General features: G+C 40.8%; 2 protein-coding genes across 3 annotated transcripts; one reads left to right on the top strand and one right to left on the bottom strand.

Moving 5' to 3' along the window:
• The first annotated feature begins 5,948 nt into the window (after positions 1-5,948).
• On the top strand, positions 5,949-8,937 carry LOC103649625 (uncharacterized). The gene is made up of 5 exons (XM_020550082.2): positions 5,949-6,536; positions 6,618-7,233; positions 7,606-7,719; positions 7,796-8,176; positions 8,255-8,937. The coding sequence occupies exons 3-5, from the start codon at positions 7,611-7,613 to the stop codon at positions 8,875-8,877; spliced, it is 1,113 nt and encodes a 370-aa protein (XP_020405671.1). The 5' UTR covers positions 5,949-6,536; positions 6,618-7,233; positions 7,606-7,610; the 3' UTR covers positions 8,878-8,937.
• LOC100275594 (uncharacterized) lies at positions 8,488-13,957 on the bottom strand. 2 transcript variants are annotated; one of them, XM_008674346.3, is made up of 10 exons: positions 13,212-13,957; positions 12,927-13,112; positions 12,331-12,440; positions 11,499-11,607; positions 11,036-11,191; positions 10,625-10,740; positions 10,311-10,477; positions 9,892-10,022; positions 9,672-9,796; positions 8,488-8,885 (listed from the first exon to the last, which is right to left on the bottom strand). In XM_008674346.3, the coding sequence occupies exons 1-9, from the start codon at positions 13,803-13,805 to the stop codon at positions 9,689-9,691; spliced, it is 1,677 nt and encodes a 558-aa protein (XP_008672568.1). In that variant the 5' UTR covers positions 13,806-13,957; the 3' UTR covers positions 8,488-8,885; positions 9,672-9,688. The 2 variants fall into 2 exon arrangements, with proteins under 2 accessions (XP_008672568.1, NP_001143116.1); NM_001149644.1 differs by lacking the exon at positions 8,488-8,885 and having other exon boundaries at positions 9,381-9,796; positions 13,212-13,851.
• Between the last annotated feature and the right edge of the window lie 8,217 nt (positions 13,958-22,174).

Genomic DNA, 22,174 nt, shown 5'->3' on the forward strand with positions numbered 1-22,174 from the left:
TGATCCATATATGCCAAAATTGAATCAAAACCAATTTGAGTTTTTATTTGAAGTGATTTTGCACTTGTTCCACTTGCTTTATGTTGTGTTGGCATAAATCACCAAAAAGGGGGAGATTGAAAGGGAAATGTGCCCTTGGGCCATTTCTAAGTATTTTGGTGATTGAGTGCAAACACAAGGGCCTAAATGTGAAAATATGCTCATGGATGAACAAAGTGTAAATCACAAGTAAAGGTATGTTTCTAAGCCTTAGTACATTAGTTTTGTGTACTAACATCTTGTCTAAGTGTTAGAAACAGAAAGAAGAAGAGAAGAGAAGACTTGGCTGTGTGCAGCCAAGGGGCTGTTTCGGTCTGGGGCACCGGACTGTCCGGTGGTGCACCGGACAGTGTCCGGTGCGCCAGGCTGCCTCGACCGAAGAGGCCGCTCTCGGGTTTTTCTCTGGCAACTTCGGCTAAAATTCACCGGACTGTCCGGTGTGCACCGGACTGTCCGGTGAGCCAACGGTCGGCCGGGCCAACGGTCGGCCGCGCGATCGCCGCGCGACACGTGGCTGAGCCAACGGTCGGAAGAAAGCACCGGACTGTCCGGTGTGCACCGGACTGTCCGGTGCGCCAGATCTGCAGTGGTCGGCAACGGTCGGCTGCGCCTGTTAAGGAAAGAAATCGGGCACCGGACAGTGTCCGGTGTGCACCGGACTGTCCGGTGCGCCCGACGACAGAAGGCAAGGATAGCCTTCCAGATGTGCTCTCAACGGCTCCTAGCTGCCTTGGGGCTATAAAAGGGACCCCTAGGCGCATGGAGGAGTACACCAAGCATTCCTTGAGCACTCTTGATCACTCACACATCAATCTCGCGCACTTGTTCGACATTCTAGTGATTTGAGCTCCGTTCTAGTGTGCTAGTCTTTTGAGCTCAAGTCTGGGTCTTGTGTGTGCGTATTCGCTGTGATCTTTGTGTCGTGTGTGAGTTGCTAATCCCTCCTTTGCTCTGTGATTCTCTGTGAACATCTTTTGTAAGGGCGAGAGGCTCCAAGTTGTGGAGATTCCTCGCAAACGGGATTGAGAAAAGAAAAGCAAGAACACCGTGGTATTCAAGTTGATCATTGGATCACTTGAGAGGAGTTGAGTGCAACTCTCGTCCGTTGGGACGCCACAACGTGGAGTAGGCAAGTTTTGTACTTGGCCGAACCACGGGATAACCACTGTGTCATCTCTGTGATTGGATTCTTGTGGTTATTGTGTTTTGACTCCTCTCTAGCCACTTGGCATAAACTGTGCTAACACCTAATCAAGTTTTGTGGCTATAAGTTTAAGTTTTTACAGGATCACCTATTCACCCCCCCCTCTAGGTGCTCTCAGTGGCGCATGTGCATCGACTTCACCAGCCTTAATAAGGCATGTCCCAAGGATAATTTCCCGCTGCCACGGATCAACAAAATAGTGGATAACGCAGCCGGATGCGAAGTCATGTCCCTTCTCGACTGCTTCTCCGGCTACCACCAGATATACATGAAAGAGGAAGATAAGGCCAGCACCAGTTTCATCACACCCTTCGGCACGTACTGCTTCATCAGGATGCCAGAGGGACTCAAGAACGCTGGGTCAACCTTCTCTCGCCTCACCAAGACGGTGCTCGAAAGCCAAGTGGGTCGCAACATTTTCACGTACGTGGACGACATCGTTGTCGCAAGCAAAAATAAAGAAGATCACCTGGCTGACCTCGCGGAGACGTTCGCAAACATGCGGGACTCACGACTTCGCCTCAACCCCGAGAAGTGCGTCTTCGAAGTTCGTTAGAGCAAGATACTGGGCTACCTGGTGTCGCACCGCGGGATCGAGGCCAACCCAAACAAGATTCAAGCAATCATCAACATGACACCCCCGCAATCAACCAGGGATGTCCAGCGACTGACAGGCAGATTGGCCGCCTTGAACAGATTCATTTCCAAGTCCGCAGAGCGGAGTCTACCCTTTCTCAAGACACTGCGCGGTGCAAAATACTTCGGTGGGGACCAGAGCATGCGGCAGCCTTCGAATTACTCAAGCGACACCTGTCAGACATGGCAATTCTCACCAGTCCCGACCCCTCGCTGCCTCTGCTGCTCTACATCGTAGCCTCGTCATATGCAGTCAGCGCAGCGCTAGTCCAAGAGCAAGACAGAGAGGGCACGACCCGGCAGTGCCCAATCTATTACGTCTCTGAAGTCCTCACGACCTCCAAGTACAACATGACTGAATTAGAAAAAATCTCATACGCAGTTGTCATGGCATCGCGCAAGCTGCGCCACTACTTCGAGGCGTTCAAGGTGCGGGTCACCTCGGACAGGGGACTGAGAGAACTGTTCAGAAACCCGGAGGCGTCCGTCCGAATCACCAAATGGACAGCCGAACTCTCCGGGTACCACATCACCTTCGAACCCAGGACAACAATCAAGTCGCAGGTCCTGGCAGACTTCATCGTTGACTGGACAGGGCCAACACGGCAGCAAGAAGAGTCTCCAGAGAAGGTGTGGATCATCCACTGTGACGACGCTTGGTGCCATGCGGGGGCAGGCGCAGCGACAATTATCACGTCACCCACAAGCGTCAAGCACAGATACGCAGTACGCCTTAGCTTCGCTTTGGAGTCCGACAGATGCACCAACAATATAGCAGAATATGAAGTCGTCATCCTGGGCCTTCGCAAATTGCGAGCACTCGATGTCACCACTTGCATAATCAAGACAGATTCCAAAGTAGTTGCCGACGGGGTGGAAAAAGAATATTCAGCAAAAGACCCCGCGCTAATGCAGTATCTCACGGCTGTCCGCAGTCTCGAGAAGCAGTTCAAGGGCTTCACCCTACAGCATGTGGACCGCACCAGGAACGAAGAGGCCGACGTGTTAGCTAAGGCAGCGACCAAAGGCGAGACCTTGCCCTCCGACGTGTTTTACCACGTCATCGGCACACCAGCTGTCCGCAATCCAGAGGGCTTACAAGTAACTAATGACGTCGAAGGCCATCGCATCGTCAACCTCATTGAAAGGGAAATAGGCTTACACCTTTTCCTAATTGATTTTGGTGGTTAAATTGCCAACACAAATAATTGGACTAACTAGTTTGCTCTAGATTATGAGTTCTACAGGTGCCAAAGGTTCACAACAAACAAATAAAAAGACCAAGAAAGAGTTCAAACAAAGAAAGCAAAAGACAACCGAAGTGTGCCCTGGTCTGGCGCACCAGACTGTCTGGTGTGCCACCGGACAGTGTCCGGTGCACCAGGGAACCCGACTCCAAACTTGCCACCTTCGGGAATTCTGGGAACCGCTCTGCTATAATTCACCGGACTGTCCAGTGTAGCACCGAACTGTCTGGTGTGCCAGCGGAGCAACGACTACTTCGCGCCAACGGTCGTCTGCAGAGAGCAGTTAATGCGCTACAGTGCGGGCAGAAGTCAGAGCAGAGCCAGAAGGCGCACCAGACAGTGAACAGTGACTGTCCGGTGGCCTAGCTGTTAGAAGCTCCAACGGTCAGAACCCAACGACCGGGTGACGTGGCTGGCGCACCGGACAGTGTGAAAGTGCATTCATCCCTTTTTTGAGTTTTGGTGATTTGGATAACAACACATTTAAAGGTCTAACAAGTTTGCTAAGTGTTGAACAGGAAATTCAGTATGATGAACATACTTGAATAGTGTATAATGATCAGTGAACAAGGTTCAGCACAAGGTCAAATAACCAGTGAGACAATGCAAATAGATATAATATGATCTCTATATTGGTTTGAATATATGGACAAGTCCTGAGAAATCATTATGCATAAATATGATCATAATAGAGGTTGAAGTGATTAAGAGGATTGGTCAAGCCAAAGTGAATAAGATATGAGGAATCGTGAATTGGCTTGACCATATTACTATTAGTCCATATATGAATATATGAGAATCAAACTAGAGCTTGATTGATCTTAGCAGTTATATCTAAATGACATTCAAGCAAGGTTCACAATATTAAAGAAATGATCCTCTCAATGGATGCTCAATAGGATGTGACTCAAGAATGGCTTGATAGGGTGAAGATAGCAAGGAAAGGGCTTCGAGGAACTAAGCGAAGGTGAAGGCCAAGCGACGGCTTGTAGACCGAGGTACCATGGCTAAGGTGAAGAAGAGAGTACTTGCACTAAGTCGATGAACTAATTAGCTATGAAGAGTTACAACATGCTGATGCATCAGTAAGGTGACTTGAAGCCATGATTTGAACTTATATATGATGAAATGGCACAAGTCACAGGCTCGATGTGTGTTTGCTTCAAAAGGTGAGACAAAGATGTTTGTGATCCTTATGAAGCAACACCATGGAGAAATCACACTTGAGACACCAATGACTCAAGAAGTTTACTTAATTATATTTTATTTAACTTGAGTATAGGAATCGTCGTACTATCAAAGGTGATCAATAAAGAAGGTTGGTGTTGGTACTAAATCTCAAAATCCTTGATCTAAAACTTTCATTTTGCCCTTATTAATCCTTAGTGAAAGTATGTAGTACAACCTTTTTAAGTATATCTTGGCCAAAATTGCTCTCTGGAAAATACTGGTTCAGCCGGACACTACCGGTTTTTGTCTGGTGGAAACAGGTTCAACCGGTTTTAAAACAGGTTCAACCGGTTTTTGCACTGTTCACCTTTTTGGAAAATACTGGTTCAGCCGGACACTCAACCAGTTTTTGTCTGGTGGAAACAGGTTCAACCGATTTTTGCACTGTTCACTTTTTTCTGCCAGTCTGCTGTGTCAGCCAAAAAGCTGTGCGCACCTTTTTGAAAAACCGGGGCAGAAAAGTCAAAAAGGCTAGTTTTGGAGCCCAACTATATATACTCACTCCCACCTCTCTCCTCCATAGCAGAGCACGACCCAAACCCCATTTCTAACTTGAAGAACACCTCCCACTCTCTCTCACACATCTCTTGCCTCTCCCATTTCAAATCTTTGGAGAGAAATCTTTGAGTGAGTTTGAGAACTGCGGTTTTTGTGCTTCATCTCCAAATCTCTCTTGCTCTTCTTGATTCGAGCTTTGGTACTACATCGAGTTCTTTGTGGATTCATTACTCTTGGAGCTTCTAGCTTCTAGACGACTAGGTGTCTCTTGTGAGTCTCCAAATCTTGTGGAAGACCACAAGAAAGTTTGTATTACCCGCTCGTTTGAGCAAAGATTATTGTGTAGGCTTGACCTTTGTGGTCGGCAAAGGGAGGATTAGGGTTGAAAGAGACCCGGCTCTTTGTGGGCGCCTCAACGAGGAAGTAGGGCACCTTGGTGGTGTGACCGAACCTCGGGATATATCTTGTGTCTGTTTTGCGTCTGCAGGCTCGTTACTAGCAGAATTTTTTTGCCCTGTCATAGCAGAGCATGTGCCCCCCATTTTTTGCTTTCCTACAGCAGATGGCAGACTCTCGGTTACGGTATTTGCAAGTGACAGTGTGCCCTCAGTTTCCTCCTTTGTAGCAAGCGTTTTCCTCTACTTCTTCCTGGCAAACATAGAGTTTTTTTTATCTTTTTCTTGGAGTTCGGCTGCCGTTTGCTCCCAGAAGAGATCGGCACCTTCAAGATAACGTGATTGAAAATAGCAATTAGAATGTACAGATGTTTTTCAGTTACATTTTTGCTTCTTGTAATCTGTAAATTTCAATATATTCTAGTTCGTTGTCCTTTTCCTTTCCTCCCAAATTTGGTTTGCTTAGTCTATCACTTATAGGACATTCAATATATTCTTGTAATCTGTAAATCTATAAATTTGTCCTTTTCCTTTCAATATATTCTTGTAATATGTAAATTTCAATATATCATGTTTCACTTATAGGACATGTTGTATTGTGAATGACGTGATCTATCAACATTGAATATTACTAATTTGAATATTCTACCTTTTCTTTGTAGATTGTACTTGCACCGGTTAGAGTTGGAGAAGACCAACCCCCGCCGTCTTGGGACCCGGTACCATCCCCGAGAGGTACTTCTTGGGACCCGGTACCCCCATTTTTTTGCAATGAGTATGGGGTTCATGGAGCGCATTAGGAAGAGAAGACAGGAGGATGATGATGATATGATGATGTTCTTCCTTCCCGCATTACATTTGTTGTGTTCTAGTTCTCTTAAAGGGAGGAGGGTTAAGAAGCGATGACACACATCCAAGCTAAGTGGCGAGGAGCATGTTTTAGAGTTGCTTGAAGGGCATGTCAAGAACTACCGAGTAGCATTCAGAATGGAACCTGAAATTTTTAGAGCCCTAGCCAACTATCTTAGGAAGGAAAGGTTGGTACGTGACACAAGGATAAAAGTTGAGAAGAAGCTCGGCTTCTTTCTATACATGATAAGCCATAACGCTTCATTTGAAGATCTGCAAGAAGAGTTCGGACATAGTAGTGACACATTCCACCATCATATAAAACATTTTTTTGACATAGTTGTCCCTTCCCTCGCCAAACGATTTTTGAAGCCTCCTTCTCCAATGCAAGTACATTCGAAAATTGAAAGGAATCCTAGGTTCTATCCTTACTTCAAGGTGATGGCATTTCTATCCTTGCCCAATATCTATTCATTTTCTTCTAGATTTTAAAAATTCACATATAGTTTTCTTGTGCAGAACTGCATCGGTGCAATTGATGGCACTCATGTGCCCATTACAATTTCACCTGACAAAGCTGCTCCTTTTAGAAACAGGAAGGGGACTCTCAAAGGGGACTCTCAGCCAAAACGTGATGGTAGCTTGTGATTTCGACCTAAATATCACTTTCATGTCTACTGGATGGGAGGGATCCGCTACAGATGCTAGAGTTCTTCGATCTGCAATGAACAATGGATTCCATGTACCTCCAGGAAAGTTCTATTTGGTTGATGGTGGGTATGCTAACACCACGTCATTCCTTGCACCTTATCGTGGAGTTAGATACCATCTAAAGGAATATGGGCAAGGTCACCGTAGACCTCAGAACTACAAGGAGTTATTTAACCATCGTCATGCCATACTGAGGAATCATGTTGAAAGGACTTTGGGGGTTGTGAAGAAGCGCTTTCCCATCCTAAAAGTTGCCACATTTCACAAAATAAGGAATCAAGTGAATATACCAGTAGCAGTTGTTGTACTTCACAATATTATTCGGCCACTCAAAGGGGATGAGGAATGGTTAGATAATCAACCAGATTATATTTCGCCACAAAACTTTGTTGATCTTCCGGATGGCGATCAAGGCAACGATCAAGTAAATGTCCAAGGAAATAATCTTAGAGATGCAATAGCACAAGAAATGTGGAATGATTACCAAGAGCATAGAAATTAGTGGCACATTTGTCTAAAAAATTGGCACATCTATTAGCCCTCATGTATTATGGTTTAGTTTGGAATAGACCATATGTTGCTCTGTTCTACATTTTATTTACTGTCACATTGTTACCTCTCTTAATATTTGGTTTAATCCATTTCTCATTGTTTAGTATCCTGAAACATAATATCATCTAACTGTTTTCATAATAGAAATTTTCTTTGTTCCTTTAGTTCCAATTTCAGAATAGAAATTTCAGCTAACTGTTTCCAGCATAGAAATTTGGTTTAATATTGTGTTATATAATATTAGTTAACATGTTTGGAAGGGGTTCTCCAAGAATCAACATGCTCTTATCAAAAAGTGCAACAAAGAAGCCTTCTCCTAAAGCTGGTGATCCAAGAAAACATGGAGGTTCTCCAAAAGGTATGAAAGTAGACTTAGGAGAAATTAAGCGCCTCTTGGAATTCTACTAGTAATGTTTCTTCCTTGTCTTGTGTAGAGAAATTAAGAGCCGCTTGGAACTCAACTCTAGAGAAGACTCTTGTGGACCTCTTGCATGAGCACAAGACAGCTGATTATAGGGGTCAAAATGGATGGACAACAGAAGCATGGAACAAAATTGTCAAGGAATTTCATCAGAGAGAACAATATGTCTATTTCACAAAGACACAAATACAAGATAAGGAAAGAGAGTTGAAAAGGGACTATAGGTTGCTAAAGGATGCAAAGAATCAAAGTGGAGCTCATTTTGATGAGAAGACAGGAAGGATTACGGCTGACCCAGATTTATGGAAAAATATACTGACTTCTCATCCTAAGGCTAAAAAATTCTGCAACAAGTCTTTTCCTCTATATGAGGCCTTGGGGGAGCTTTATGATGGTTAGTCTCATTACAATGGCCATGCTTTCCAATATGTGTTATGTTGTCTACCCTTTTTAGTAAAACATAATTGTGCAGGGCAAACATCTGAAGGGACCTACAACTACACCTCCACCCAACTTCCAGATCTTACTCAAGTAGGAAATAGAGATGAGTTTCTCAACATAGAACATGAACAAGATGAAGTGGAAGAAACCTTGCCGGCACATGAAGAAGATGATGTCCATGTTGTTGAGGCAGGAGATGCAACAGGTTTAAGGCATGATCCAGTGCCGCAGAGAAGGACTACTGCTACAAAAGGGAACAATGAAGAAACAAGGACAAAGAGGCATAAAAAGGGCGATAACCTAGAAGGGATAATGGGAAGATACATTGACATGAGAACGAAGCAAGCTAAGGAAGAAGCCACACAACTAGCAAAAGGGAGGGAGGAAAAGGAAGTGAGTCAAGTTGCAGACTTCTCAATCAAGAAGTGCATATCCATTATTGGTACAATGGAAGTTACAAAGGAGGAAAAAGCGAAAGCCTATAATGTCTTCAAGGACCTTGACAACAGGCAAATTTTCTTGAGTGCATGTGATGATGATGCCGAGTCTGCACTGATTTGGTTGAGAAACGAGATGGCTTGGCTGGTATGCTCTCTTCCTTTTTCTCTTCTCTTCCCACTAACTTTTCAAGGCTTGCATCTCTTCCTAGGTTGATTACTAGCCTGCAAGCATGCTTGAGCATTACATTTCCTATTTTCTCTTAAAAATCTATTTGAACATCATAATAATGATGTACTGCTTATGGTTTATTTGAGCATTTCCTATTTTCCCTTATGGTTTATTTCCTATTTTCCTATTTTAGTTGCAAGCAAAGCACAATTCTTTCATGAACTGCTTTCTTTTTAGATTATTAGGCATGTTTGTCATTTCCCTACCAATCTTGGGCTATGAGCAAATATGTGATTTAACTCGAAAATACCAATATGGTCTAGCATGTTTATGTTTGATATGAAATTATTAATATGCGTGGAGAAATTCTAGCGTTTAATACTTGCATTTCCTTGCAGGTGGAGTCGTCTGAATTGCTTGTTGGATAGTCAGTATGTTATGTTGTTCAAATGAAAAAATAGCTCTCTCCCTTTGGTTTGTTCTTATCTAAATGCACACACTCCAATGTAATGTAATAAGAGACAAATGAGTGGCCAACTTCTGATTTTGATGCTTCAAATTTCATCCGCTTCAGAGACCTAATATGATGGACACTGATGTTTTTAAATACATGCAACAAATTAATGTATCCATGTGGTGTAACTAAACAATGGAAAATTAGCCATGTATTAAATCTCAGCTGTAATTGAAACACACATGGTTTAAGTGACATGGGATGGATTCACTCAATCCCACCATGTATTGGATCCCAATATGTATTAAATACTAGAGTGCCGAACAATGCCTTATATGGATTGAGGTGAATACTCGTCACCCAAACAAGGCTCCAGTGGGTTTACCTGACCAAAACTGAAAATCAACGCAGCTCCAATAAGCATACACACTCAATATGAGGAGTATGAGGAAACATATCCACAGGAATTACACTCTTCAGTTCATAGAATCCTCTCAAATCTTTCTCCTCCTGCAGTCAAATTATTGAAGCACCAACTAATTATCACAAGAGAACTAAAATATCAAAAGGTATGGGTTAAGTGCCAATAGTAGGACAAAGCATACCACGCCATGACATAGGTAGTCCAAATCCCGAGCACAAGTAGCTGGATTACATGAGACATACACTATTCGAGGAGCTTTAACTTCTAACAGCCACTTGATTAACTTCATGTGCATCCCAGGGCGATTAGGATCTGTACAGTTCATTTTTGTCAGTTGGGTTACGAAGCAGACTAGAATTACAACTGATCCAGTATATAGCTTCATAAAATTTAAAACTTCAGGTCATATTTGTTGTATATAAGGTAACGCTCATCAAGCTGCCTACCAAAGCTGTTGTTGCCTGTATGTAGCTAATGAAAACACTAAATTAAGGCAGATTTAGAAAGAACTGTTGTTGTCAAACAAATTTCCAGGGAACATCATGGCATAACTAAAATTTGAATGCCAAAGAATAGTATCAGTATAAAAACCAATACAACCTGAGATGATTATGTCAGGCTTTGGAAATTCCTTCCCGAATGATTCATTGATTTTATTGAGGTCCCCTTGAACAAATGTTGCATTGTTGATACCGTTCAACTTGGCATTCTTTCGCGCATCTTCAATGGCTTCAGGGACAACTTCATATCCATAAATGTGCTTTGCCCTGAGCCAAGCAGAAAAGTGTTTACTAAAAATGGTTGCCATAAAATATTGTAATAGAAAATGGGTTTATGTTAACCAAGAAAGCAATTATACTCTCACAACCAGAAATATCTGTCTCACGGAATATGTACACCTGAAAAAAAACTACCTTCGGGCAAAGGTCAAACCAATGGTTCCAGTTCCACAAAACAGATCAAGAACAATTTCAGAGCCATCTCCTTTAAGCCCAGCAGAATCTTCAATAAGCTTGTAAAGAACATCAGCCTGCAAGAAGTCAAAGGAGAGGGCTCAGATCATTAAACACCAGGAAGGGACATCATTTCAAAGTTCATTTTTTCCATTTACTGGTCTTTCTCATCTATACAAGCATACAAGCTCATTTATCTGCTTATACAGTCATATTTAACTTATGCTTTCTTTAGCTCCTTTCATTCACCCTACAGAAGATGGGGGAAACCACAGGATGATTGGAGTTGGAGAGAAACACCATGATGGAAGGGTGCAGTGGTCAAAACAAAAATGCAATAAAATCTCCATTCATCATTCAACAAAAACAAACCTGTTTTGTATTAGTCTGAAAAAAGGAGTTGGCAGATATCTGGAACGCAAGTCCTCTCAACATTTCTGTAATGTTTGGCTTCCCGTACAAAGTATATTCTTGTTCACCCACAGATGAATTACCAACAGACGAGTTCACATTATTTATGACACTAACCTACATTAACAGTATAGAAATATCAATACTGGAGCCCCAAAACTGGAAACCAAAATATTTAAAGCATGTTTGGGAAGGTAGTTTCAAAATTCAAATCCCTAAGATTAGCTACAAACTTGAACTAAATCTTAAAAACACCTAGATCAATCACTCACTTCCAAACACACCTTTAATTGGCACAAAAACTAGAACAGTCCTTACATAAAGAGCTGTTTGTCGATTATAATAGCTATCATCACAAAAGCGAGTAGCTTAAGAATATTTCATCATTATCATAGTTCAGAACAAAAGGGCACCAATCACATACCACTTCAGGTATTTTTGTGATTTTATCAACAAGAGGCATCAATACATCTGGCTTATAACATGACGTCACAAAATTGACCATTACTTCTGGAGTTCCAGTGCTGATGTTTCTGGGGGGAAAATAAAGTGGAATCTTTAAAGAAACTCATCACACAAAATGATTTGCTCAGTGGACAACAAAAGAAACAATGGTAGTTTACATGGAAATACTGACATCTGTTATTCCCTTATCAACATTACTTGAGTTTTAAAAGAAAAAATGTAGCCAGAACATCTTCCTAGATAGTAATATATATATGATCAAGCAGCTAACAAAGCAAAAACACAGCTTGATTAACTGTTTAAATATGAAATCCCATTGTCTCAGTGATCAATGTTTTACAAAGCGCTAGGTGTCAGGTGATAGTCAGTCGATTAAGCTCCACCTTGCAGCAAGGTGAGACTGTGTGGTTGTAATTTCAAATGTGGGTAGAGTGATGCCATGGTTAAAAAAAAGGTGGTTATAGTGCCACATCGCCTAGAACCTAGGCATCGCCTTTTGAAACAGAGTTGACAATGGAAGCATGGGAGCATCATAAAAGCACATATTCTGAATTCAACTTATAATGTGATATTTGTTTAATGGAGTGAGTCTTGTATAGACATTTTTTAGTTAAATTCTAGCACTTACAATTTACTATGCATAAAAATGGCATGTGTGCAATAAAAGGTGTCAGACATGTAACTCTAAGACAAAAAATAAAAATACAGTAAACTATATTAAGGTTTCAACCAGCAAAATGAGATATACATCACTGTAGAACATGTGAAAAACACAAGATGGAATACCATACCTTCCAGTTCTTATCATCAGATGCTTGAGAAACCCAACATGCTTATGGACATCATAAGGTGTGAGGCCTATGGCAGGATCCATCCAGGTTTCTTGAACAACTGCAAGAACCTATAGACATTAGCAGCTAATTAATTCAGCATCCCATATTGTTAATCGACCAATAAAAAAGCTACGTGCTATTCACCCACCAATCAACAATTAAATAACATGATCAACAAGCAACAATCAATCAACCTCATTAACATAAGCAACGCAATGCTGTTTAGTAAACAGCACAGCTTTGACATTACCTCCAATCCATATGGTTCCACACTTCTAGATCAGAAAGATTAGAGTACAACAACCAGCTATAAACAATATGTCTCTGCACATAAGCAAAACCCTCCTAACAGATTATCAATTAGAGTGCAATACATATTTCTCTGCACATAAGCAAAACCCCGTTAATTATGTCAATTGTAGACACTGTCTGAGCAACCCTGTTCAGACAACTATCCTACGGAATGTTACCGAAATTCACAAGACTACACCTGAACATGTCATCATTTTTCTAATAAAGCAAATCTCATACATCACAATTAACCAATTCGTCACCTTATCTGCTGGCTCACTCTGCAGAAAACATTTCTGCACATGTAGCACCTTGTCGAAGAACCCTGGTGCGTGCAGTCCAAGCGCATATCCATCAGTTTCATTCGTTTCCTGCTTCACCTCCACCTCCTCACCCTTGTCCTTCAACTCTTTTTGCACCCATCTCTTCGTCCCAAACGAGAACTCCATCTGCAACAACGAAAACACAAGATGACGTGAACATTATTACTTTATTACCATTCAAAACGCCAAAACCAACCGACCATAAACCCCACAGTTAAACCTCACTTTGTTCCTGTACCGGAATATCTCGTCACACTGCACGGTGGGTTTGAGGATATCATCCGGCTCCGAGCTCTCCAGGCGCTTGGGATCAAACTTGCCAAAGTTCACGAGCAAGTCGCGAACCTGGTGATGCTTGTGGCGGATCTGCGCGGCGTACGCGAGAGACTGGGTCTTGCAGCCGCCGCAGTCAGCGGCGAGGGGGCAGGGCGCCTCGATGGCGTCGTGGTGTGGCTCGAGGGTCCTGAGCTTGGCGGCCTCGGCAAAGGCGCCACGGCGGAGGCGGCGGACGCGGGCGATGAGGCGCTCGCCAGGGAGCGCACCATCGCAGAGCAGGACGAACGTGGAGCCCGCGACCTTGCAGACGCCCTTGCCCTTAAAGGCGAGCGCCTCGCAGGTGAGCTCGACTGTCTCGCCACGCTTCGGGAAGTAGCCCTTGCGAGGAGGAACCGGGGGAAGCGGCAACTGGGATGGCGCGGGGGTAGGCGCGGGCGATTCTGGCGCTGCGGCGGCTACGGCGAGGAGGCGGCGGCTGTGGTTGAGGGGAACGCCGCGGCGGAGGCAGCAGATGGTGAGCGGGGTGACGGCGTGGGCAGCCATGAGGGGGCTGCCTCTGTCTGCCTGGCTGCGGCGGCGTAGTGTGGTGTGGAACTGCGGATGGGGCAGTGGACGGTGGAGATGGCGCCGGATAGAAGGCAACGGCAGTGGCGCACAAGTGGCCCCGCACCTTCAATCAGTTGGACAGTTCGAGGCCCGGAAAACCACTGAAATACCAAAAGAGGATATATATCTTGTGCATATAAAAGTTTAGTGTATACAGTGCATATATTAAATCATCATCACTCATCTTATATCTAACGTCTCTAGTTAATTATTGTAATTTATAAATAACACTTTCCATCACTACACTCCGCCACGTTGGAGGGTGTTCTTAGCAAAATATATCAAACAACTAAAGACATTAGATATAAAATGATTGATGATGATTTAATATGTGTACCAGATATGTTCTCATACAAAAAGGGCTGATTGCAGAGGATTGTAGACTCTAGGCCTCGAATATCTGATGAGCTTTTGGCTATACAGAGAGAATCTAAGTGTCGCGTTGATTATATGAGAAGAAAGACGAAATGGTTCGTAAGGTTTAAGATCTAGAAAGTGATATATTTCTACTATCACGACGACTCGACTGATTTCATATTGAAATTGATTTTGAACGTTTTCACCAAAACAGTTCTCGTTAAATCAGACTGAAAAGCTAGGCTCTTGGTAATCTGCAGCAGCTTCCGGTGGCCAAAAGCTGAAACAAATAGGACATCTATCTATCTCACGACTTTCAAATTTTATGCTAAAATATAAAGTATTACTTAGTTCAAAGTTCGTGCGTTATAACAGTACACAATTATATTTGATATCTATAAAAATAAATTTAATATTAAAGTAAACATATGATCCACATATCAGATACTAAATCGATAAAAATAAATATTTTATTTTATCTTAGTCACAAGGTCGAGAAAGGTATCAGCGAAAAAAAGCTCGCCCTTTTTTTATATAGCTAACTTGGTTACTCGTTCTTCTTCAACTAATGAGGTAGTATTATGTGCGAGCGATGTTTTATGTGTGGCTTTTATCTGTTGTGTTAGTTTTAAGTGGCTTTTCACGGTCCGTCCATCAATAATACGTAGTGTAACAATCTATTGGTATGCGAGAAGTGGGTGGCATGCGCGTTTTGCGCGTTACGTATCAAACATGAAACTATTTCTTCTTTAAAATACTAGAGATACATGGTATTCATATTGCATTTGGCAAAAAATGTTAAAACGGGTAATTTGAGGCCCAAAAACCACTCGAAATACCAAAATGGGCTGATTGCAGAGCATTGTAGACTCTATTTATCTCACGGCTTTTAAAATTTATACTGAAATATAAAGTATTCTACATTGTGTCCATATTACATTTGGCAAAAATGTTAAAATGGACAGTATAGTTTAAGGCTTGTCTTTTGTTGGATTTAACCTACGGGTACTCATATCATTTAAGAAGTTTCTTAAGTTGCCATATTCTTTTTAAAATATATTATATTACAGGACAGATGTAGGGCATGTTTGGTCACTTTGGACGACTAACCTTAGCCAAAGTGTGTCACATTTAGCCACGAACCAAACATGCCTGTAGTACTCAGATATATTTCAAATTGTCGTGGTAGCCTATCTCATACAGTCGTACCCAACCCTATTTATGTTTTGCTCTAGTTTTTACTCACCGAAAGGGAAATATGATTAAGTTATTTCTATATCGGTTTTGGTGTTCGATGACCATCGTAATATTATGGACTAACTAAATTGTTAATAAATTATTGCAGGTTCATGATATTGATTGTAAAATACTCAGTGAAGAAAATAGCCAAACCTTACTAAAAAGAGGCATAGCTTCAAAGAAAGGAACCTTAAGGGTTTGAATGGTTTGATAAGTTCCTAAACACCCTAAGAATGTTTTGAAACCCTTGGAAGCCAGTAGAAAGATAAGAAATGAAAAGAGGTCTTCCAGATGCGTAGTGAGGATTTTTCTTTAGGGTGGCAACACAAATATAAATATAGTATAATTAATAAATAGAATATATGTCACTACACGGCGATTCACTTATACCGATCTAAGGTTGGTTACTAAATGTGCCTTCAACGACCTACTGTTGATCAATGATCGTTGTAAGTGCCATCGGTAAAGTCTTTAGAGTCCAACTTCTTTTTAGCGACTAACTGTTTGTTGCTATTATTTAACCAATTGTGGCTTTCTATATTATATATTTAGCAACCAACAGACAGTTGTCATACTGACAATTGTTATTAATAATAATATACAGTTAATTAGCATTCAACATGACTGATCCACTGAATAGATATAAACACAAAAGCACCATAAATTCCAGAATTTTATTCACAGAATTACACAGAGATACACATTGAGACCCAACTCATGTAGAAGCCTTCAACACTATGTCTGTCCCTTTTATTCATCAGTCAAACTTCATAAGATGAAAGCATACAAATACAATGTATGAGAAGATACATAGACAAATGAAAGCTCTAATTACAAATATGTATAGATGAATTTTGCAAAAACTAGTCCAAGAGAAGTGATAAAGTATCTCCAGATATCTAATGAAGGTAGAAAAAATAGATAAGCTTTTCCCTACATCTGACTCGTCTTGGTTGTAGGTGGAAATGTTGAAGTTTGTTGAAAAAGACGTTGCTGTTAAGTCTAGACCAACAGTTCAATTCTGCATGTACCTTCTCGATGCTCACAATTAGGGGTGGTAATGGATCGCAATCCAAATGCCTCTTCACAATTTGTTAAGGCCCTAAATAATTTGTAGTTCAAAAATGAATAGAAACAAAGCCCGATCCTAATCCGATTCAATCCTTAAGTTTTATAGTGTAAAATTTGAGGCCAACAATATAGCCCCCCATTTTGTTAAATGTCTGTTTATACGCTTCCAGCAGCAGGTCAATTGCACCCTGCGACGTCCAAGATAAATTAAAGAGAAATGTCACTTTTTTTAAACAGAAACAAGTAAAGATATGACTGTTTATCAAGACAGGGAGGCAGGGATGGCAAGTCATGCTAACAATGAGCTTTATAAGATCAGTCTTTATTTTTGTTGGCGGTCTCCCTCTATCAACAGTCCCTACAACTAGAAGAAAACAAGTGGTTAACACATGGAAGTAAAACCTGTAAAAACAAACCAAATAGAGGATCACTTTAAGCCTCCAAAGCAAACACAAAAAGTAAGTTGCCAAGCTAAGAGAATAACTTGTTACACTCATTTTTTTTGTGAAAACCAAAAAAACAATAGGCTCAAGAGATGTCAATGCAAGATGGAATTAGGTATCTATTGAAACATAATCTGTTTTTCTCTGCGAGAGCAGCACAAGTGTCTGCTCCGTGGAGAAACCACAGGATCTAATTGTAGCATCCTGCGGAACAAGATATAACAGATTGGTCAACAGTTGTAAAAGCTATTAATAAAAGATGGAAAACTCACAGTTGTACAAGCTATTAATAATAGAATAATTGTTGTCAGTGGCTGCTAGAGAATAAAATTATTCACTCTGCATGGCAGATGACTAGATAAAAAGGGCTAAAGAATATGCCTAGTTGCCTACTAACAAGAATGAAGCATCAGCACTTTTCTGATTTTCTGTGAACAGTGTCATAAGCATTTGCCTTAATTTGAAGGAACTTTATTTCTAGCAATAAATTTAATTACTTTGCCAGAAGAAAAACAAGTGAAACACTAAGACATACCTCAAGAATAGAAATGACAACATGACTAGCTGTAGGGCTATATGCCATACGAACAAGGTCCATAGAAACTATCTTGCTTCCTGTCAGAGCAACAAATTCTGCAAACAAATAAAGAAACCTGAGACTAACTCAAAAGATTTGTATCCACATAAGATAAATATCAACTAAGAGGGTGTTTGAATGCACTAGAGCTAATAGTTAGTTGGCTAAAAAATTGCTAGTAGAGTTAGCTAGCTAACAAATAGATCATAGCTAACTATTAACTAATTTACTAAAAATAGGTAATAGTTGAACTATTAGCTAGAGTATTTGGGTGTCTTCAACTAATTTTAGCCACTAACTACTAGCTCTAGTGCATTCAAACACCCCCTAAAGAAATTCGTCGAGTTATCCAACAAATTTTAGTAGTAATAATGTTTACATTGTATTTAACTATTTTTTATTTAAATTGTCATCTTTGCTAGGAATAAGGTTTGGTTATCACAAAGTAGCAGCCAAATGGTTACCAAGACAGAGCTAGGCAAAGTAGACGTCGATAGTCATTACTGGGTGTTTCAGGATCTTCATTCCGATGGCTATTCTTGGCACAACATATAAGAATACAAGGCGTCATGTGAAATATAAGAAGCCAAACGACTTAGGAATTATTACAATTAATTAACGAAACGATTGTACCTTACGAATCTCGCTGTAGCTCCATGTTTTTGTTGTAGATCTCTGTGTTAGATGCAAAGATCCGAAGCGTGTAGCTAGCTGAGAATGCAAACTAGCAGATGCAAGGACACAAAACACCACGAGGGAGGATAACCTGGGGCCAAAAAATACCGCGTTCAATCTCCACTTCCAGGACACGATAATACCCCAATAACGTTGCCATTTCGCCAGCTCTAGAACACGAAGCAAAACAACGCGGCAGATCAGCACATGTGATGCTCGACCACCAGCAACAACAAAATCTTGCATGCAAGAACCAACCGGTGCCGATCTAACGCGTCATACATGCTGGTTTGTTGTATCCCCGTGCTCAGATCCACGACCTCCTAGCTCGATTCAAAACGTAAGACGAAGAATCCAGCAATCAGATCTAAAAGCCTGGGCAACATGAAGCAAACTGATTTCTCTCTAAAATCTAAATCGAAACAAAGTAGCTCACCGAAGGCTGTCGTGGCTAGAGGTGGATATCGAGCCAGCTCGGCTCGTTATGGTTCGTTACTGTAACGAGCCAGTTCGTTATACTAACGAGCTAAACATCTGGCTCGGCTCGACTCGTTAGGAAGCTCGAGCCAACTCGTTGGGCTCGCGAGCCACACAACTAAATACAAAGATCTATGTACATAAATATATATATATATATATATAACCGAAAAATCATATTTTAAGTGTTTAACACTACAAACTCGAAACCTTTATAATATTATTATCGTATCATCGTCCTAGCTTCTAACTTTTAATATTAAATTAAATAACCAAATATGTATTAACATACATATTTACAAACCCTTATTATAATAAGATAGCAACAAGCATCATTATAACGCAATTCATCATTCATTCCACAAACATGTAACATTTCATTGCACAACACTAACATCATATGCTGCTAGAAACAAAGTTCACAAAACCATAACCAATAATCAAATATTAAATATGCAATGTAGGTATGTAGCCATGCAATAATGCAAATATTTAAGCAAATGGCACATCCACACATGTTCATACCACAAATCATAACTACGAAAAAACAAGATTATAAGAGATGAGACAACACCAACGACTAGACAAACTTGTCTTGTGGCTTGGCTTGTTTGGCTCGCGAGCTAGCTCACGAGCTGGCTCATTAGAGAACTGGGCTAGAATGCTAGCTTGGCTCGCTATAAAATTAAAACGAGTCGAGTCGAGTCGAGCTACTAACGAGCCGAGTCGAGCGAGTTATCGAGTCACGAGTATTTTGTCTAGCCCTAGCCGTGGCCAGTCTGGAGGATGGGGGAGGCCCCGAGGCGGGGCCACCGCGCTGGAGAGGCGTAGTTGGATAGGGAGCCACCGGAATTAGAGAGGATGCCCCCGCCGGGCATGGGACCACAGTGCCACACCACACGGGGGAGGCCGCATGGCGGTTGGCGTTCTGGGGCATGGCCGTAGTCCTTTCAGTGTGCTTGTAAATAATTTTATGTGTTTCTCTTGCTATTTGTGGTGCTTTTGTTTAATTATTTGTAATTGTTGATCATCCAGCGGGTGCCCAACGAGCGTGGGTGTAAAAATCCACCCATTAGACATCGTTGATGCGGGTGTGGCTTACTTTATCGGGTGTCAACATGGGTGGTTGTTTCTCCATTAGCACCACTCACCCATTGAAATTCCTAATCTTATCTTTAATGCTAGCCACTAAACCGAGTAAAATTGGGTTCATAACTTTGAGATTGGATAAGGTGTCTATGCCTTTGGAGACTTTGACGATTGGCATTGGTGTGTGGTAGTGGCAGTGAGACGACATACTTCCCCTCACTAATTATGTTAGATAATGTCGCTAACCGCGTTAGATAATGCCAACCACTAGAATGACTAAAATCAGGACCATATCTTTAATATCGGAGGAGGTTGCTATAGGAATAGGAGACATCGCTTTTGACATCTGAGTTGATGAATGATGGTGATGACGTCGAGGGTGTAGAGGCGACGACTTTTACCGTGGTTTGTGGGAATGAGGAGGTACCAATCAATGTTGGTTCATGTGACAACCTTGTCCCTTTTTCAGGTACATCGTGTCACTAATCCGGGCATGAGGGATAGATCAGTCTTAGTGCTCAGATCGAGTTTGGTTTGAGATCAACCAAAACTCTCTCCCTTAATTTCATGCTTACTTGCTTATACTTAGAACTTAATTTCTTATCTGCTTAATTTCTTAGCTTACAATCTCTACTCCTTAACGAATTAGTACACCAAGGCCAAGACATTACATCACCAACCTCAATGCTGAGAATTTATTCTTAAGGGAGATGGTTGCACCAATGATCTCTTAATCTAAAACACAAGTACTCCATTAAATCCATGACGACTACGTGTTTTCTAAACAGGTTGAGTGGAAGTCCTTTATTGAGCAGATCCATAAGCATTTAATATGTCTTTATATTCTCAAGTTCAATTGATTGATCTTAGATTTCACATTTACAATGTAATATTTAATGTTAATGTGTTTGGCAACAACACTTGACTTGTCATAGCAATAAAATACTATTGGTTCATTATCACAACGTAACTTCAGTGGTTTTATTATGTTGTCCATCACTTCTAAACTAGGTACAAGCATCTTAAGCATATAGCTCGCTTCGTGCCTCATAACATACAACAAACTTAACATACATTATCAACACTACTGTGATAGAGCTTTTTGATGATATAGCTCCTCATGTGAGCATGAATATATAATTTGACATGTACTTTCTATCTTCTTCACACCCACATAATATAAATATGAGTAGCCTATAATCTCAAGGCTACTCGTCTTTCTATATATTAACATGATGCTTGTTTACATTAGAAATATTGCAAGACTTAACATCTTTTCAGTGTTCTATCCCTAATTGCTCCCTAACTCATCGCCCTTGACTACTGGAGCATATATGAAGTTACACATATGCATACTAAATTTCTTAGGAACATTTTATATGTATGTCTTTTGCGATATACCCAATATTCCTCTTTCTCTATCTCATTGAATCATAATTTCAAAGACATAAGATGTCTCTTTGAGATCTTTCAAACCAAAATATGTGGACATAATTTTTTGGGTTTCTATTAGTAGATTCTTATCATTCCTTGCTAATAGAACATCATCTAGATATAGCACAAGAAACATACCTTTTGGTTTCTAATAGTACATTCTTATCATTGCTTGCTCATCAGATATCATCCACATATAGCATAAGAAACATGAATCTCACATTCTTAAACTTTGCATAAATGCAATTGTCCTCCATATTTTCCTTAAACCAAAAAATACTAATGGCCTTATCACTTAAAATACCACTGTCTCAACACTTATCTCAATCCACATATGGATTTCTTTATATGACATACCAATTTTTCTTTGCCTTCCATGACAAAACCTTTGGGTTGAGCCATGTAGAGATTTTCAACTAATTATTCATTAAGGAGTGTTGTTTTCATATCCATCTATGTAACTTTGTTTTCATATCCATCTAGTGTAACTCTAAATCATAACGATCAAGAGACACCATAATTATTTTAAATGTATCTTTTATCAAAACAAGTGAGAAAGTCTCATTATAACCAATTTGTTCTCCTTGAGTGAAACCTTTAGCCATAAGACTTGCTTTAAATCGTTCCATATTTCCTTTAAAGTCATATTTCATCTTGTAGACTCATTTGTAGCCTACTATTTTGGCTCCCTTAGAATTTTTTTCTAAGTTCCGAACATGTTTAGCACTCGTTAACCTTATTTCATCTTCTATGGCCATACACCACTTTAATGAGCTAGGACATTTCATGGTTCCTCAAAAACGTAGGATCACCCTCGTTGTATATATCTTCACTTACACAAACCTCATAATCAAGGATCAAATGATCTTTTAAGATTTTCTGGAACTTCACTATTTTCTACATGAGGCTATTCTTGTTCCTCATTTAAAGGGACAGTATCCCGA

The sequence above is a fragment of the Zea mays genome, chromosome 3, assembly GCF_902167145.1.
Source record: "Zea mays cultivar B73 chromosome 3, Zm-B73-REFERENCE-NAM-5.0, whole genome shotgun sequence".
In the NCBI taxonomy this organism is placed as follows: Eukaryota; Viridiplantae; Streptophyta; class Magnoliopsida; order Poales; family Poaceae; genus Zea; species Zea mays.

Coding starts and splice junctions, on each gene's coding strand:
- LOC103649625 (XM_020550082.2), top strand. CDS start 7,611: ATGTTTGGAAGGGGTTCTCCAAGAATCAACATGCTCTTATCAAAAAGT. Junction 7,720..7,795: donor ACATGGAGGTTCTCCAAAAG/GTATGAAAGTAG, acceptor TGTCTTGTGTAG/AGAAATTAAGAGCCGCTTGG. Junction 8,177..8,254: donor CTTGGGGGAGCTTTATGATG/GTTAGTCTCATT, acceptor ATAATTGTGCAG/GGCAAACATCTGAAGGGACC.
- LOC100275594 (XM_008674346.3), bottom strand. CDS start 13,805: ATGGCTGCCCACGCCGTCACCCCGCTCACCATCTGCTGCCTCCGCCGC. Junction 12,441..12,926: donor AGAGTGAGCCAGCAGATAAG/GTGACGAATTGG, acceptor TAATGTCTATAG/GTTCTTGCAGTTGTTCAAGA. Junction 10,023..10,310: donor GCCTGACATAATCATCTCAG/GTTGTATTGGTT, acceptor TGAACTGTACAG/ATCCTAATCGCCCTGGGATG.